At 43.1% G+C, this 17,500-nt stretch overlaps 1 protein-coding gene and 1 pseudogene across 1 annotated transcript; one reads left to right on the plus strand and one right to left on the minus strand.

Annotated features, from left to right (window-relative positions):
• Positions 1 to 2,089: 2,089 nt before the first annotated feature.
• LOC138040298 (uncharacterized) lies at positions 2,090 to 3,370 on the minus strand. Its single transcript, XM_068886048.1, has one exon. It carries the CDS (start codon positions 3,368 to 3,370, stop codon positions 2,090 to 2,092), a length of 1,281 nt encoding a protein of 426 aa, XP_068742149.1.
• Positions 3,371 to 7,496: 4,126 nt separating this feature from the next.
• Positions 7,497 to 7,987, plus strand: LOC138041801 (uncharacterized; annotated as a pseudogene).
• The last annotated feature ends 9,513 nt before the right edge of the window (positions 7,988 to 17,500 follow it).

Here is a 17,500-nt window from a genome sequence, read left to right on the forward strand (position 1 = left end):
GCGCGAACATAGCTCTCTTAGGGTTCTAATATGTTCTTCCCACGTACGGGTGCGAACCAGTATATCATCCCAGTAGAAATTAACATTGGCTAGATCTTCTAGCAACTTCTTCATTGCACGCTTCAGTGTTGCTGCTGAATTGATCATTCCAAACGGCATCTTCAAGAACTCGTACGACCCGTCAGGTGTTACGAACGCCGTTTTCTGTATGTCCTCCTCTGGTGTTGGTATCTGCCAGTATCCCTTGCTAAGGTCAATTTTTGAGTAGAACTTGTCTCCGCTAAGCTTCTGAAACAAATGTTTAGCAGTCGGCATAGGCTCGGGATCAAATACAGGTAGTTTATTTAATTTCCGATGATCAACGCACACACGGTTTGTGTTGTCTTTTTTCTTCACTACAACCACAGGTGATGCATACGGAGATCTGGACTCTCTAATAACCCCCATTTTGATCATGTCAGTAATATCTCTTCTCAGTGATTCTCTGATGCTGTAAGGTACTAGATAAGGTCTTGATGTAACCGGCTCATCTAAAATGAGTTTAATATGATGCTGGACGAGATCTGTGACACCTGGTGCTTCAGTAAACAAATTCGTGAACTGTTTAGCCAGATCCATAAATTCATTGCGTTGCTCATCCGTCAGATTTGGTCCGTTTTCAACATCCTCGATCGATTCCTTTGCTACATATCCACCAAGCTCTAAAAAATCAACGTTTTCTCCCTCTGCTTCATCAGCTTTAGCTGCACAGTCGACAGCATCGTCTACACACGAAGCACCTACTCCACCAGCTACTGCTCCTTCGGCTGTAGTCTCCTCTCGCTCAAAGTACTTTTTAAGTAGATTAGCGTGGTAAACTTTCTCCTTGCCTTTTACTTTCACTTTGTAGTCATTGAGACCTACTACAGAACTAACTTCAAAGGGGCCCTTCCACTGCATAAGTAGCTTGTTATGGTCGGTAGGTAGCAGTATAAGCACTTTCTCACCTGACTGGAACTTCCTAACTTTAGACTTGCGGTCGTAATAGTGCTTTCCTTTCTGCTGGGCTTTCTCCAGTTCACTATGGGCTAGTTTAAGGGTATCTTCTAACTTCTCTCGTAATTCGAAAACGTACTGGTAACTGTTCTTTACCTCAGGCTCGTCAACTTCTTTCGTCCACAGCTGTTTGAGTATAGCCATTGGTTCTCTGACAGCTCTTCCATATAACAGATCAAACGGTGAAAAACCAGTGGACTCTTGGGGAACTTCACGATAAGCGAACAACAGCGGGTTTATGTAGCGATGCCACTGTCTTGGCTGCTCACTACACAGTCTCTTCAGCATAGATTTCATTGTTCCATTGAACTTCTCTCTCAAACCGTTACACATCGGGTGATAGGGTGTTGTTGTAAGCTGTTTAATGCTTAGTAGTCGGGTGACTTCTCTCATACAGTCAGAAACAAACTGCGTACCCAGATCACTCAAGATTTCTTCTGGTACTCCTAGACGGCTGAAGATATCTACCAATGCCTCTGCTACAGTCTCTGTGTCAATGTTCTTTAGTGGCACAGCCTCAGGGTAGCAAGTCGAAAAATCTACCAGTGTCAATATATATCTGTGTCCTTCTTCACTCGGGCGACCGATAGGACCAACAGGATCTATTGCTACTCTCTTAAAGGGTTTATCAATCAGTGGCATCTTCTCTAACGGTACCTTCGGTACTGATCCTTTACTTACGGTTTTCTGACACACGTCAAAGGACTTGCAAAATCGGGTGACGTCACCTTGAATTCCAGGCCAATAAAACGCACTCTGGATCTTGTCTGTTGTTTTCTTGATGCCCATATGACCGCCCATGATCGATCCGTGAGCTACTTCCATTATGGGGCGTCTCAACTTCTCAGGTACCATAACTTGTTTAAGCGGTTTACCACCGTTCACGTAAGGATGCTTGTATAAGCGGTACAGTACTCCAGATTTTTCTTCAAAGGAAATCTCCGCCTGACCCTTCACGAACGCATCGTCTCGATCCCAGTACTTACGCAGACTCTCATCTTCACGCTGCATCTGCTTGAGCTTCTCTCTATCCACAATAGGGTTTTCACGGGTACTAGGCACCTTCAAAGTAGTGCGTCCATCCTACATGACCCTTAAGATAAGGCGTATCAACATAAATTCTTGCTATAGGCACTTTCCTCGCTGTGTTGTCAATAAGCAACATGACGTTAAAATCTCCGGTGAACTGATCCTCGCCGACAAGGTCCTTCTTAACTACAACTCCACTGCAACCGGTATCTCTTAAAACGTCGACAGTCTTCTCTCCAACTCTGCCTTTCACAACTGGCATCTTACTTCTTACTCCAGTTAAGGGTTCAACACAGGCATTACTTAGCAACGGAACTTTCTTGCCACAGGCTAACAGAAGCTGATCATTTTGAATACAAGACTTGACTTCCTCGGGGGTAGCGTTAAGATCTGGTGACTTAACCAAACAGCCATCACTAACCTGACCACGTTGCACAGGGTTACCATCTTTACCTTGACCTCCTGACCTCCGTCCACTTGATCGACAGTTCCTCGCCTCATGACCTTGCTTGCCACATAGGAAACACTTTCTTGCTAGGGCTGGGCAGTTAATTGCTTTGTGTCCGCGGGCATTACACTTGTAACACTGGAGAGCTGTTGTATCACTCTGTAAGTTCTTTGTTTCTTCCGCCTTGGACTGTACTACCGGCTTCTTGGTCGCAGAGCTAAACAAGTGCTTTCCATGAGCTTCCAAGTATTGATCGGCGATTTTCGCTATCTGGTCAAGCGTTTCCGGGGCTCGTTCACGAAGGTGAATAGTTAACTCTTTTGGACAAGAGTCAATAAACTGTTCTTCCACAATGAGATCTTTTAGGCCTTCAAAAGAACGTTCAGTATGTGACAGTTCCAACCACCGCAACAAGTATCTCTCCAGTCGCACTATAAACTGTTCTGGGCTCTCATCAACTTCCGGCTTTGATGCTCTAAATTTACGGCGATATCCATCCTCCGTAAGGTCATATCTCTTCATAAATGCTAGCTTTACTCGGTCATAATCTTGGGCTGCTTCCTCAGATAACCGCGAATAAACTTCTAGTGCACACCCAGACAAAAGAGCACTAAGTTTCGAAGCCCATCCTGTCTTCTCCCATTTAGCTGTCGCTGCAAATCTTTCAAATCTTTGTAAATAAGCATCTAAGTCGTCCTTGCAATCGACAAATGAGGGAAGCTTGGGTGTCTTGGCCCTATCCTCTCTCACTTCAGGACGCCCGTCAGCATTCTCCACAGCTAAACGTGCAATCTCCAACTCGTGTTCTCTTTTTGCCGCTTCAATAACCTCTTTCTGTTTCAACAGCTCGGCCTCCATCTCCAACTTTCTTAGTTCGCGTTCTTGTCGTCTAGTTTCTCTCTCTTCGTCTTCTCTTCTTCTATCTTCTTCAAGTAATCGACGTTTCTCTTTCTTTTCTTCTTCAAACCGCCTACGCTTTTCTTCTCTTTCTTCCTGATCCCTTCTTCGTTCTTCTTCAAACTGTCTGCGTTTCTCTTCTTTTCCTTCCTCTTCCCTCACAAACTCGAGAAGTTTTTCTCCTTCCAACCCGAATTCTTTCCCCATCTGCAAAAGCTTTTCCATTTCCATAGCAGTATTTCACAGCAAAAACACAATATACTCTCTGGTACAGTTCTCCTTACTTTAGCTGTAACTCCTTCTTGAATTGTCCTTTCCTGGTTTCTGTAGTCGGCAAACAAATGAATTCCTCTCCCGGACAGGCCCCCAATGTTACGAGTTCGAATGTTTTGAGGAAAGGTAGTGTTATGTATGGCAATTATGTATGGCGATACCGCTGGCTCAGGATCTCTAGTTGTTCGATTATTCAGTTATTGTTTGTTAACCAATCAGAATAAACCACGCGGTCAGTTGTTGATCCAACATGGCGTCTGTGTTGTAAGAGTGTATCAAACATGGTGTCAGAATAGAGGATAACGAACGCCACTGAACCGAGCATGGCCGAAGGATACGCAAATTCGTCGTACAAATGGCCAACTATGAACTGGGCTGCTGCAGACCTGAGTAAAGAATGGGAAAGGTTCTATCAACACTGCGAATTCACGTTTGGAGGACCGCTCAGCAAATGCACTGAGAAGGAGAAAATATGCAACCTTATGAGCTTCGTCGGCGACAAAGGCCGGGAAATTACCTTACCTTTCAGTGGGAAACTGTTCGTGTTGGAACAGGAGAAAGTGCTCAAGATGTAAATGAGAGAGACATACTCGAAAGAGTCGTCGGAAAGTTCAAAGCACACCTCGAAGCCAAGAAGAACCCGATTATGGCAGCAGTTAAATTTGACCGAAGACGTCAGTTACAAGGAGAAACCTTTGACTCCTTTTTCACCGATCTTAAGCTCCTGGCGCGTGGTCTGGACATGACTGAGTCGAATAAATTGATTCGGAACGCCATCGCATGCAAATCTCTGGACGAGCGAGTCAGGCAACGCTGCTTGGAGAAAAGTAAAAACCTCACCCTTGAAATGGCAATCTATATCGGTCGGATGTTCGAAGCGACTAAGGATGGAATGCAAGTGATGTCTGGCGAAGACCCTAAAGTGGAGGTCAATAAACTTGCATGGAAGGGGGGCTCGTCCAAAAAGCCCAAAAACAAGGTACCAAAGGAGAAAAATGTGCAAGTTCCAAAATGTGATAGATGTGGATACAATGCCCACAAGCCACATGAAAAATGCCCTGCCAGAAAGGAGTCGTGCAACAAGTGTAAGAAAATTGGACATTTTGCTAATGTGTGCAGAAGCAAGAAAAGCAATGTCTACTTACTAAATGAAATGGACTATCCTGGAGAAGGCTATTCTAGTGATGAGGAGGGTCCTGAAAGTGATGTGCAACTACTTCATGTAGCAAGCCTGGAAATGAATGGCATCCGTGACAAAACAAAAACCAGTGAAAGTGATGAATGGTGGGCGGTGGTAGAAGTGGGTAACAGTACTCTGCACTGTCAACTCGACACTGGTGCCTATGCAAGTGTTATCAACACTACTCATCTCAAGCAAGTAGCACCCAGGGCCCTGATCAAACAAACCAAGAAGACCCTGGTGTCATACAGCCAACACCGAATCACGCCAAAGGGCTACGTCACTCTTCCCGTAAGATTTAAGGACAGGGAGTTAAATGTGAACTTCTATGTCATAGATAGTGAGCAGAAGCCAATATTGTCAGGTGAAGTTTGTCAAGCCCTCAACCTGGTTCAGCGGGTACATAATCTACAGGAACATGTAGATCCAAGCTTAAAGGAGCTACTCAACCAGTATCCAGATTTACTAAGTGCATCAGGAGCCATGCCTGGAACTTACTCCATCAAGATTGACCCCAAAGCAACACCAGTAGTGCATGGACCTCGTAGACAACCTGCAGCACTCCTTCCCAAGATCACAGCGAAGCTTAAGGAAATGGAAAAGGAAGGACACTTAGCCAAAGTTTCACAGCCCACTGACTGGGTTAACTCTATGGTAGTTTCAAGTCGAGGTGAAAAGATCAGGATCTGCCTTGACCCGGGTGATCTCAATAAAGCAGTAAAGCGGGAGCATTATCCAATCCCCACTGTAGAAGAAATTGCAGCCAAGATACCTGAAGCAAAAGTGTTTACAGTCCTTGATGCGAAGAGTGGGTATCTCCAGATGAAACTAGACTACGAGTCTAGTCTACTGACAACAATGAACACCCCAATAGGCAGATACAGATGGTTAAAACTACCATTTGGAATCAAATCAGCTCCAGAGCTGTACCAAAGGGCCATGGATGAAATGTTGGAGGATATTGATCACGCATATGCCATCATGGATGACATACTGATTGCAGGACGTGACATTGCCCACCACGACTCAGTCCTAAATGAAGTTCTCCACCGTGCCAGAACCTACAACCTTAAGCTGAACTTCGAGAAGGTCAAAGTGCGAAAACAACAAGTTCCATATGTGGGCCACATCATCTCAGCAGAAGGCCTTAAACCAGATCCAGAGAAAGTAAGAGCTATGAAGGACATGCCACCCCCCGAAACAAAAGAAGATGTGCGTCGGTTCCTGGGATCTATCCAGTACCTAGCCAAGTTCCTCCCAATGCTAGCTGAAGTTGAAACACCACTGCGGGAGCTGACAAGGAAAGATGTACTCTTCCACTGGGACAAGCCACAAGCAGCTGCGTTCCAGAAGCTCAAGGATATGTGCTGTGAAGCTCCTCTGTTAGCCTACTATGATGTCAGAAAAGATGTGACCATACAATGTGATGCCAGCAACAGCGCTGTGGGTGCGGTCCTACTGCAAGAGGGAAGGCCAATAGCCTACGCATCCCGAAAACTTCGACCATCAGAGCTCAACTGGGCGCCAATAGAGAAAGAAATGCTGGCCATTGTGTTCAGTACACAGAAGTTCAGAGAGTACATTCTGGGGAAAACAACCCTGGTCCAGACTGACCACAAACCCCTGGAAATGATACTGCGCAAGCCCCTGACAACAGCACCATTAAGATTGCAGGCAATGATGCTGAGAGTGAGTGGCTATGATCTAAGCGTAGAATACCTGCCAGGGAAGAAGCAAGTCCTCGCAGACACTCTCAGCCGAGCAAGTCTAAATGAGGTTCCACCGGAAGAAGAGGAGATACAAGTAAACATGTTGGAAAGAATCTCCGTGTCTGAGCCAAAGTATGCAGAACTCCAACAAAACACAGCAAATGAGCTTCATGAATTGTATGCTATGATCCAAGCCGGCTGGCCAGACACAAAGCAACAAGTCCCACACAGCATCCGCCAATACTGGGACACACGTGATGAGCTCGCGGTGCTAGATGGAGTAATCTACCGAGGAATGAGAATCGTAGTCCCCCCGTCTATGAGGCCAGCCATGCTGGAAATCATACATGGAACACATCTGGGAATCGTAAAGTGTAAGCAAAGAGCCAGGGAAGCCCTTTACTGGCCCGGCATGAGTGGGCAGATAGAAGACAAAGTCAAGGATTGTACCACGTGCCATGATTATGCCCCTGCACAACAGAAAGAGCCTCTGATGCCGAGCCCTGTTCCGGACCTGCCTTGGGAAAGAGCCGCTTCAGACATTTTCGCCTTTGAAGGTGAACATTACCTGTTGCTAGTTGATTACTTCTCCAAGTTTATTGAGGTGACCAAACTGAAGGATCTGACATCCCTGGAGACCATTGAAGTCCTGAGAGAGCATTTCAGTCGACACGGCATCCCAGCAAAACTCGTCACTGACTGTGGTAGCCAGTACACAAGTAGAGAATTTGAGACATTTGCTAAAAGCTACACCTTTGAACATGTCCTAGTAAGCCCCAAGCACCCCAAAGCAAATGGGGAGGCTGAAGCCGCAGTCAAAACAGTGAAATCTATATGGAGAAAGAACAAAGACAAGAGAAAAGCGCTACTAGAGTACAGGGCATCCCCACTCCCAGCAACTGACTTGTCCCCGTCACAGCTCTCTATGCGTCGCAGGCTTCGAACGACACTCCCAATAGCACGTGGTCTATTGGAGCCTGAAACACATAGCACCCAGAAGATAAGAGCAAGAATGAAGCATGGCAAGGACAAGCAGAAGTACTACCATGACCGCCAAGGAACCAAAGAGCTACCACCACTCAGAGCAGGCGATCATGTCAGAGTAAGACCTGAGCCAGGGTGAAAGGAGTGGAGAGCGGCTACCGTAGTCCAGAAACATGCCTTGCCCATGGCCATGGAAACATCGCTCAGCAGACAGAACCAGAGCCTGACAAGACACATGCGGCTCCCACGTCCCCAGCAAGCCCACAAGTGGACCCCGCTGCACAGGAATACCACTTAAATCCCTCACCTGCTGAGGAAATGCCAGCAGGTGGTGTGCCACCTCCAGCGGACATCGCGGAAGCTAAAGACCCGCCCTTCTATAAGACTAGAAGTGGAAGACAAGTCAGGAAACCAGTCAGACTAGACCTGTAACTAGTTGTTAGGTTACAAGGGACACTTTATGAAGCATGAACAATGACAGACACAGATGAATTAATGCTGAGATTATTATTATTTTATTTTATCCTTTTTCTTTTATTTACAGTTTTCTTTTTAGTTTTAAAGATTGTGATGTGAAGGGGGGGATGTTATGTATGGCAATTATGTATGGCGATACCGCTGGCTCAGGATCTCTGGTTGTTCGATTATTCAGTTATTGTTTGTTAACCAATCAGAATAAACCACGCGGTCAGTTGTTGATCCAACATGGGGTCTGTGTTGTAAGAGTGTATCAAACAGGTAGTTTACAAACTAAACTGAACGCAGGGTTGTCGGAACAACAACAAGAAGGTTTATTCCAAAGTGAACGTAGTTTCCACGAAGTAAACTCTGAACAACACGTACTCAATAAACTTACACGGCCTCTGCCAACTTGAATAAACACTGCTTCTGTCACACTTGACTAAACACGGCTAACGCTAACTCTCTTCGCTTGTGAAAAACTAGTTTAAAAAAAACTCCGCTAGGACTCGTCTACTTATATACTCTCACAATAAGCTTCTAGAACTTTCTAAAATAGTAAGCAATCTAATTATAGAAAGATTACAAAACACACTGATTTAGAAACGCTTACGCACGAACCTAAAAATAAACAAACTACAAACTCTCGCGAAGCTTCTAGAAAGTAACGCTAGTCACGCAATGCTATTTTTCGTAACAGACACTTACTCAGTCTCAAAAGCCTTGATCTACTTGGGAAGTGCAAATATCTTAGTCATTTGCATGCTTTAAGGATTAGAATTTCGCCAATCCGGTAATGATTGTAATTAGCATAGATAGCTGTTAATATCCGTCAACGTCACGTTCATGTTCTCTGAATGAAAAAAAGTGCGTGTTGGAGACAAAAAATTGAAGTGATCATCATCAATTTAAGCAATTGTTTTGTATAGACAGGGGCACCCAACGAGAATGTAGTTCAAAATCACTTAAAATAGCATTGTTAAACGTATTTTAGTATTTAAACAATAGATATAGGCATACTTTTATCCCCTAAAATGTTTTCATCTGTTCGGATTTCCTAGCTGAAAGTCTAGTGATCTGAAAATTATAGGGATCAAAACTTACCTTTTCGAAAATTTCAGCCGGGAAAAAGGCTCCCGAAAATTCTAGGTGACCTTTTTCGGGTAAAAATCCGCTGAAAATGGGCAATGATTTAGATGTTCGAAAATGCTAGGACAGGCAGGCAAGCAAGAAATTTGACAACAAATGTTCCGAAAATTGTAGATCTCAAATCGTCTTCCAAACAGATATTTTCCGAAAGTTGACGTTGGGTGCTCCTGTATAGACACCTCAAAATTTTCAGGTGACTTCAACGAGATTCGAACCCATGACCTCCGTGATGCCGGTGCAATTCTGATGTACCAACCATAGTTAATAGAGGGGAATGGTTATGAAACCCGACAAATTTCTTTGTTGTAGGTTTTTGTTCTCGTTTTTAGCCTTGACCGTGCACAAAACACAATAGTTGTTTACTCCATACTTCGGAACTAACCAATAGAAACGTGTTGGTTACCTAATTCATGCATAGTGTATGAGCGCAAAACAAAAGATTGTGCACGGTCGTGGACTTTCCAACCTAAATCTTGGCTGCTTTGTTTGCTCTTTTGATGTTCGCGGAGCTTCCAAACCATTCCCCTCTATTAACTATGTACCAACTGAGCTATGAAGCCACACAGTTGGGAGGAGGTCAATTTGTTGGGCTCATTTGTTAGGACTGATGAAGGAAAGAAATGTTTATTTGAAGTACGGGTTATAGCCGAAAGATTGAAGTGATACTCGCCATTCATCACTTGTCCTGATAAATGCCAACACCACCTTTCATGTTCTCTGCAATCTGAAATAAAGCTGTTTGTGTTTTTTTCGTATCTTTTTTGCGTTCTAGTTCTGCCTAATGCTGCTAAGAAAACTGATTGGAACAAATTGTTCCTCGATTACTATGTTTGCAAAATAACTGATACATGTGTGCCTGCATGATACATCCGTAGGGCCCCTTTGTTTTGGCATGGTTAATAGAGGGGAATGGTTTGGAAGCTCCGCGAACATCAAAAGAGCAAACAAAGCAGCCAAGATTTAGGTTGGAAAGTCCACGACCGTGCACAATCTTTTGTTTTGCGCTCATACACTATGCATGAATTAGGTAACCAACACGTTTCTATTGGTTAGTTCCGAAGTATGGAGTAAACAACTATTGTGTTTTGTGCACGGTCAAGGCTAAAAACGAGAACAAAAACCTACAACAAAGAAATTTGTCGGGTTTCATAACCATTCCCCTCTATTAACTATGGTTTTGGAGTCGATCATTGACAGCAGCTCGATTAAAGGGATGTCTTATATTTCGCGAACAAAGGAGCTGTTTTGATCAATCTGTGTTGTTTCGTACCCCGAAATTTTGTTCACAGATAATAATAAAAAAACAAAAGAACGAAAGAGTCTGATAAATATTCATGTTGGGAGATTGGCTCATTACAGAGAGCAATGTGAAAAATGATGTCTTCGACTAAATACTTTTTTTCCACCGTGGAAGTTGATTGTACGGACTGCTTCATTTTCTGATTGCTACAAACTTTTTTAAACTCTTTATTGCAATGAGATTTCGTACAGAAAAATATTACACCTTTCGTAAGCCTTATATCGAATCTAGGGAGCTTAGACGAGGAAGTAGAAATATCCGCTTTCCAGTCCTAACAATAGCAATTCCCTGTGTTCAAGCACTATAAGAAAGTGTCGGCAAGATGTAACGAGGTTCGGTGCATTTCTTATTTAAATTTCTTTGTTTAATTTGGTAGTTCAAATTACCTCGTTCCCAAGACCCTGGGAACGAGGTTGGAAGACTTGTTTGAGAGCCTATGAGTACCAACAACGAATGTTACGTTTAAACCTCGTTTGTACCTATTTTTGTATGCCTATTCAGCTAGCATCCAAAAAGCCAACAAAATAATTTTTAATAAATCAATGGATTTTGGTGGAAATAATATTGTTAAAAACGATGACCGTGATTACAACGATACATATGTAGCGGAAAATTAAATCAAAAGTATAAAAGCGCCTAGAACATGATGTTCTTCCAAAGAATAACTGCGTCCGGCTACTTCCACGAGTATCAAACAATTCCCAAAACGTAATGCGGCAAAAGATTTATTCAAAACTAAAGAATTTGCCGACACATTTGTTCTTTCGTAATCAGAGCATGTTCTGGCCAAGTTTCACGGAAATCCGTCAATTTTAAAAGTATTTGTTAGAAGAACGAATCCAACAAGTTTATTTGCATGTCCCGTCTCCTCAGGAAGAGAGCCACCAGCCAAAGATATACCGGAGCCCTGGCGTTCACGGTACAAGGTATTAATCCATTAGCTAACTCTTTCTCTTCTTGCAGCAGCAATAACCAGGTGATCTGGTGACGTAATTCGGAGGACTGGGGAGAAAAAATTTAAAGCGGTATCCCACAACCGCGCGCAGGACCATATAGATGCGTTTACTGTCAGCTGGCATGGACCACTCACTTATTGTTTCCCTATGGATCAAGCAGAATGCATTGTTATAATTCCAAATTGGCCGACACCACCTTATTATTCCAAAGTTATGGCAATGTTGGTCAGTCCTTCAATAGTTATTGCAAGGCGACCTCATTTACTTCCTTATTGTCAACATCCACTTTTTCCAAGGCTTCAGGCAATGGCTTGCAAGTTATCAGTAAATCCCTTGAGACTAACAACATTTTAAGACACTGCCGACATTATCCTCGCATCTTGGCTCTCAGGTACACAGAAGCAGTATCAAACCTATATCAACCAATGGCTTAACTTCTGTTGTGAAAGGGAACTTGATTCATTTCATCCCTCTGTAGCTGATATTATTCAGTTTTTGACATTGCTTGAAAAGGGTCTCAGTTATAGTTCACTGAACACTGCAAGGGGTGCACTGTCTACCATCATCACTATTAACAGTACTTCCATTGGCTGCCACCCTCTTGTAGTGCGGTATCTGAAATTAAGGTGCATTCAATTTACAGCCTCCAGTACCTCGATATAGAGAACTGTGGGATGTGTCTGTTGTGTTGAAATTTCCGAAAACTTTGTCACTAGTAGCGTCGTTGAGTGTGAAGGACCTTGACCTCAAGCTGGTTATGCTTCTTAGCTTGGTTACTGCTCAGAGAGGACAAACTTTGCACCTGCTGGATGTTATCTAATGTCTAAGAGTGATTCCAACTTTGTGTTTACGTTTAATAATCCTCTCAAGTAGTCTAATCCAAGAACGCTAGTGAAGCCTCTGGTTCTTAAGGCATGTTCTCATGATGAAGTTTGTGTGTATTTGCTACTTTAATTGAGTACCTTCAGAGGATTCGGACTCTGTGTTGATGGTTCTCAACTGTTAATCAGCTTTCGGAAACCACATAAAGCTGTATCACGAGATACAATAAGTACGTGGATAAGATCTGTTATCTGTAGCTTACCTCACATCTCGCTAATAAAATCACACTTCTCCGGCATAAGTCACGCTCAAACTCCGACGATGGTCACACGGATAAATTTACTTCTCTTTGACCAAGTTTCAAGGTCCAGCGAGTATCCATTGCTGAAAATCAGCGATGAATATTCAAATTTCAAAATCCTTCGAGCCTCGCTTTCAACGAATTTGGGCGCGGCTGGTCAACCGTTCACTTATTTGCTCTCACCGTATCGAGGCTCAAGTGAACGGTTGACCAGCCGTGTCCAAATTCGGTGTAAGCGAGCCTCGAAGGATTTTGAATATTTGAATATTCATCGCTGTTTTTCAGTGATGGATACTCGCTGGACCTTGAAAGTAAATTTATCTGTGTGGCCATCGCCGGAGTGTGAGCGTGACTGATAACGGAGAATTGTGATTTTATCGGCGAGATGTGAGGTAAGCTAACAATTACTTTCCAGCCTTTCCTTTATTTAATAGGTACGATTGACAACCCGGGAAGTTGAGAAGTCGCTCAAATCGCATTCATTCAGGCAAACAAGGTCAAATAACCACACAAGAAGTGAGAACGTCACCACCACAATAAAGTACAGCTTTTTTATTAAGAACTTTGGCGTGTAAATATCTTTTCAGTTTGTTATCGAGATTCCCATACAAATCCTTATAATTTTTTACCCTCCGAGTCTGGGACGCCTGTAGAAGCGCTTGCTGACCTACACAAGCACCCAATCTTCTATCCTGATATTAGTTTGGGCGGGGCGCCAGTGATCATTTGCGGAGTGAAACAAAGTCCCTGATCACTTCAGCTTGCCTTTGTAAACAAACTTGCTCTGAAGCGTCCACTTGCACCTAAAAAAGAGATAAAACATGTAAGCAAACAACCTCGTTCTCAGGGTCTCTCTTCTCTGCCTCCATTGTCGTTGAGAGAAGACCCTGGTTCACGCTGGTCACGTGGCACTCGTCGACAAACATTTTTCCAGTAGGGTAGTGTTTTCGTTATATTTTGATCTCGCAACCGCACCTGGGCGACAAAATACTCGTTTAACAAGGCATTTCTAAAATAAAAAGGTCAAAAGAGCTGATGTTATATTCCCACAGGAGATGAATTCCCACAAAAGCGGTCAAACTAAAAGCAAGAGCTTTTGTGATCGACAAGACGACTTCAATGTCGAGCGGCGATTGACGTTCGCTTTAAAAAAAATTAATTTCGTTAGTAGCCAAAGTTGCTTCTTCAGAACAAACACTAACATAAAAGAATACACCAAACACTACGTTTGCTTGATAAAAATGTCTCTTTTATTTTACTGCGACTAAAAATATTAAAGCGCGGTGCAGTGGTAAAAAAAATCTTAACGACATCGACAATTTACACGAAGTAGTTGAAATATAAAAATCATAAGTCAAACTGTCAACTCGCTGTACAAGATTGCGACCTTAGCAATCACGTTGTTTAACTTTCGAAAGAAAAACGAAAATCAAAGAACAAAATGAAATACCTGCACATGCTAATACAGTTTGATTTGATGGATTTGAGGTCGATATGTGACTCGAGAACTTAAATAACAACACACCGGCTGATCGCTGAACATGTTTGTTTTCCATGGATAACCGTTTCGCTTGTTTTCTTGCACGACAAAATCTTCTTTCCTTTAAAATTGTCGCAAACTATTAGCATTCTTCGTTGATCCGGACCTTCACACGGATGAAAACTTAAATAACGTGAGGATATTTTCTGTGGCGTCTGATCGATTTGACCACAACTTTTTTTCTTTCACATCGTGTTCCATATGTGTAGTACATAAAATACTGCTGTCAAACGTTTTGTCAATGGTTATCTGGCCACAAAATCAATTGCGTGCTGATTCCCTTCTTTGCAATGTCAACAAAGCCTACATTGCCACCCATCCCCTAACACACATTTCGCCAACCTCCAGATTCTGGGAGACACGTGACCAGCGTGAACCAGGGTCTTCTCTCAACGACAATGGAGGCAGAGAAGAGAGACCCTGGGAACGAGGTTGGTAAGCAAACCGGCTGAAACTGCTGCAAACGATAAATATAGGTTTTGCCCATTCCGATGTCTTGCTCCGTGAGGACAACTTCGAGCAGCGAGAAAACAGTGTTCAAGCAACCGTGGACAAACTGTCGGTGTACCTTGGATCAGATCGGCAATTAATTTCTATCAAAAGAGTATTTTCCAACACAATCCGCAAGGCCAAGGAAGCTTTCATAAGGCAGGACAATTGATCCCAACGGCCCATACACTCACGAAGGACAGCCACAGCACCGGGAACTTCATCCCCTACTCTGGGCAGTGGTGAGAGCATTCGCCTTCCACCAGTGTGGCCCGGGATCGATTCCCGGATTCTACGCCATACGTGGGCTGAGTTTGTTGGTTCTCTACTCTGCTCCGAGAGGTTTTTCCCCGGGTACTCCAGTTTTACCCTCTCCTCAAAAACCAACATTTGCAGTGGTAGCTCCGTTGGCTGGTGCGCGGCTTTCGGAGCGAGGGGTCCCCAGTTCGATCCTCGGTGACTTCAACGTCTGTTTCCACTTTTCTCTGATCCGTGTAGCTATAGCTTTAAATATCCGTGAAACGGAGCACTGACAGAGGGAGGGGGGGGGGGGGGAGGTAAAAGGCGCTCCGTCGGCTTGCATTGATACCAGTTTCGTAACTGAAGGAACTACCGACGTTAAATAAATTGATTTTTTTTTTACTCTTCTCGATTAGTGTGTGGGTTCCTTAACGTCCCACAGGGCACTTATGAACATCAAAGATCTTTATGAGACGGGGCCTACGGTTTATAGTCCTTATCCGAGAAGACTTGAAAGTCTAACCATTTGCGGATGTTATTACAAAGGCAGCACTTTCTCCTCAGTTATCTTAAGACCCTGAGTGTTGGTCCGGCCGGAGTCCAACTCGCGACCTCCCGCATGGCAGCCCGGTGCGGTTCAACTCTCTCGCTGACAGTGCAAACACGGCGAAAATCACGCTTTTCCCGAAGCCTGTAGGTAAAACTGCTAGAAAATCTCCTCCCCTTAGCAGATTTATCGGAGCGCTTTCCTGTTCTGGCTTCAACTGATAACCGTTTTTCCTCGAACTTAGAAAAGACAACGCGCTACTTATCGCTCGCTTCAGATCTGTGGTTTCTCTTGCGTGACGAACTCTGACCATCAAATAATACGTTATTGTTCATTTGACACCTACTAGACCCCATCAGCTGGTGGATGGGATTTGACTTTTGTCCTGAGAAATCATGTGCTTTCGGGCAAGCGGTTCTTTCCCCACTCGTCCCAGATCTTCCGACATCCACCCGCCCAATATGGCGACCGAAATACAAATTACCGCCTGCAAGCAGGCTACAAAGACAAACAGTTCGAAGCAAGGCTTTCTGAAGACTGTATCTTATATAAGAACAAATTAATTTTCTAGTATAAAGTACTGTATGTGATGTAATTTGGTAGGTGAAGGACAATTTTGCACTTGCTTTTATGAAGGATGTGTGCCATCTTTTCTTTTAGATATTAAGTAAGACACTGGGTTGTGGAACAGACTGAGCTGTTGTTGGCTTTGTTTAGGGGACAGAATTCAAGGAAGGCTTCCTATTTTTTCCTACTTTTTGGACACCGTCTTTCCTATTTTCCTATCATGAGTCTGAGTGTCACTTGATGCCCTGTATTTGTGATTTGATTAGACTTAGCAGGCGCCTGCTTTACATGGTAACAACGAATCCGTCTTCATCTTGCTTTTTTCATTTGTTTTGTACATGTTTCGTTTGTAAATAGCGACCGTTTCGTACTTTCCTTTCTCCCGTTGCAATTGGTTTTAATGTTTGATTTTTCACCCATTACTGTGCTATATATTTTCAAAGTTTCACAAATTGGCTTAGACCTTTTTTCCTTGTACATCCTGTTTTCCCAAATGCACGTCATGTTACAACGCTTAAGGGAGTATGTTATTTCAATTTCCTGCTCGCATGCGAACTTTTTTTTCTCAACAAGCAAGGCAAAGATTAGCCCACAACCCCTACCCCTAGAATGGACTCGCCGCTGCGTTGTAGACTTGAGTTAAATTGGGCTATAAAAGTGTTTCCATATGATCGGAGTATTCGTCATGGTAAAAATTTACTTAATGAAAGCGTTCTTTAAGAGAGAAATATTTCCAATGTAATTAAGTACGGTGCCTACTAATTCAAAGGTATTTTTGCCGTAGTTTATGATTATGCGGGAAATGTAGATCGTAACAAGTGTTGTTGAAATCGAAAAAGAAAATTGGGGTAACCAGCGGATTTTCAAAGATAATTCAGTAACAATATTCGTAAAAAGCTTTAAAATACGAAGTCATGTATGGCGTTCTTTCTCAAATTGAAGCTTAATTATCTCTGAAAAGTGCATGGTTGCCCACAATTTTCTTTTTGGATACCAATAATACTTACTAAGATCTACTTTCTCTGCAGAATTTTAAATCGCGCAAAAATATCCCTGTATTAGTAAGCATCACCGATAGGAAATCCGACTATCTCGAGATGCGCAGAACCTATGCGCAATAACAACAGTAGGCACCGTCCTTAATTGCTGCATGTTAATAGCTGCGGAACATTTCTCCATTTTAACTGGACAAGGCTTCAACGAAAAAAAAAGCTCTAATTGTAGGTAACTGTAGTTTTAATTTTTAAAAAATAATTTACAATGATGCAATCAGTGCAAGGCGTAATATTTACATAATTTGTTCAAGTTGAAAAAGTAACCGAACACTAGAAATGGGGCACACAAGAATAACAATGAAACAAGGAATATTGGTGAATGGTAGTCCAAAATCATTGCGTCCACTCAAAATTTACAAGCTCACATTGTAACACGACTCGACGTTAATCCAAGATGAATGAGTTCCAAACGTTCTAATGAAGTCTCTCACATCCTTAAGTATTTGACAACGATGCATGTCTAACTTATAGAGATGCAATACAAAACCAGAGTGGCCAGGCTTTGTTTTCTGTACTGCTA

This window comes from Montipora capricornis, chromosome 3 (genome assembly GCF_036669925.1).
Source record: "Montipora capricornis isolate CH-2021 chromosome 3, ASM3666992v2, whole genome shotgun sequence".
In the NCBI taxonomy this organism is placed as follows: domain Eukaryota; kingdom Metazoa; phylum Cnidaria; class Anthozoa; order Scleractinia; family Acroporidae; genus Montipora; species Montipora capricornis.

What these genes read in the sequence shown, in the direction of transcription:
- LOC138040298 (XM_068886048.1), bottom strand. Translation starts at nt 3,370, where the DNA reads ATGGAGGCCGAGCTGTTGAAACAGAAAGAGGTTATTGAAGCGGCAAAA.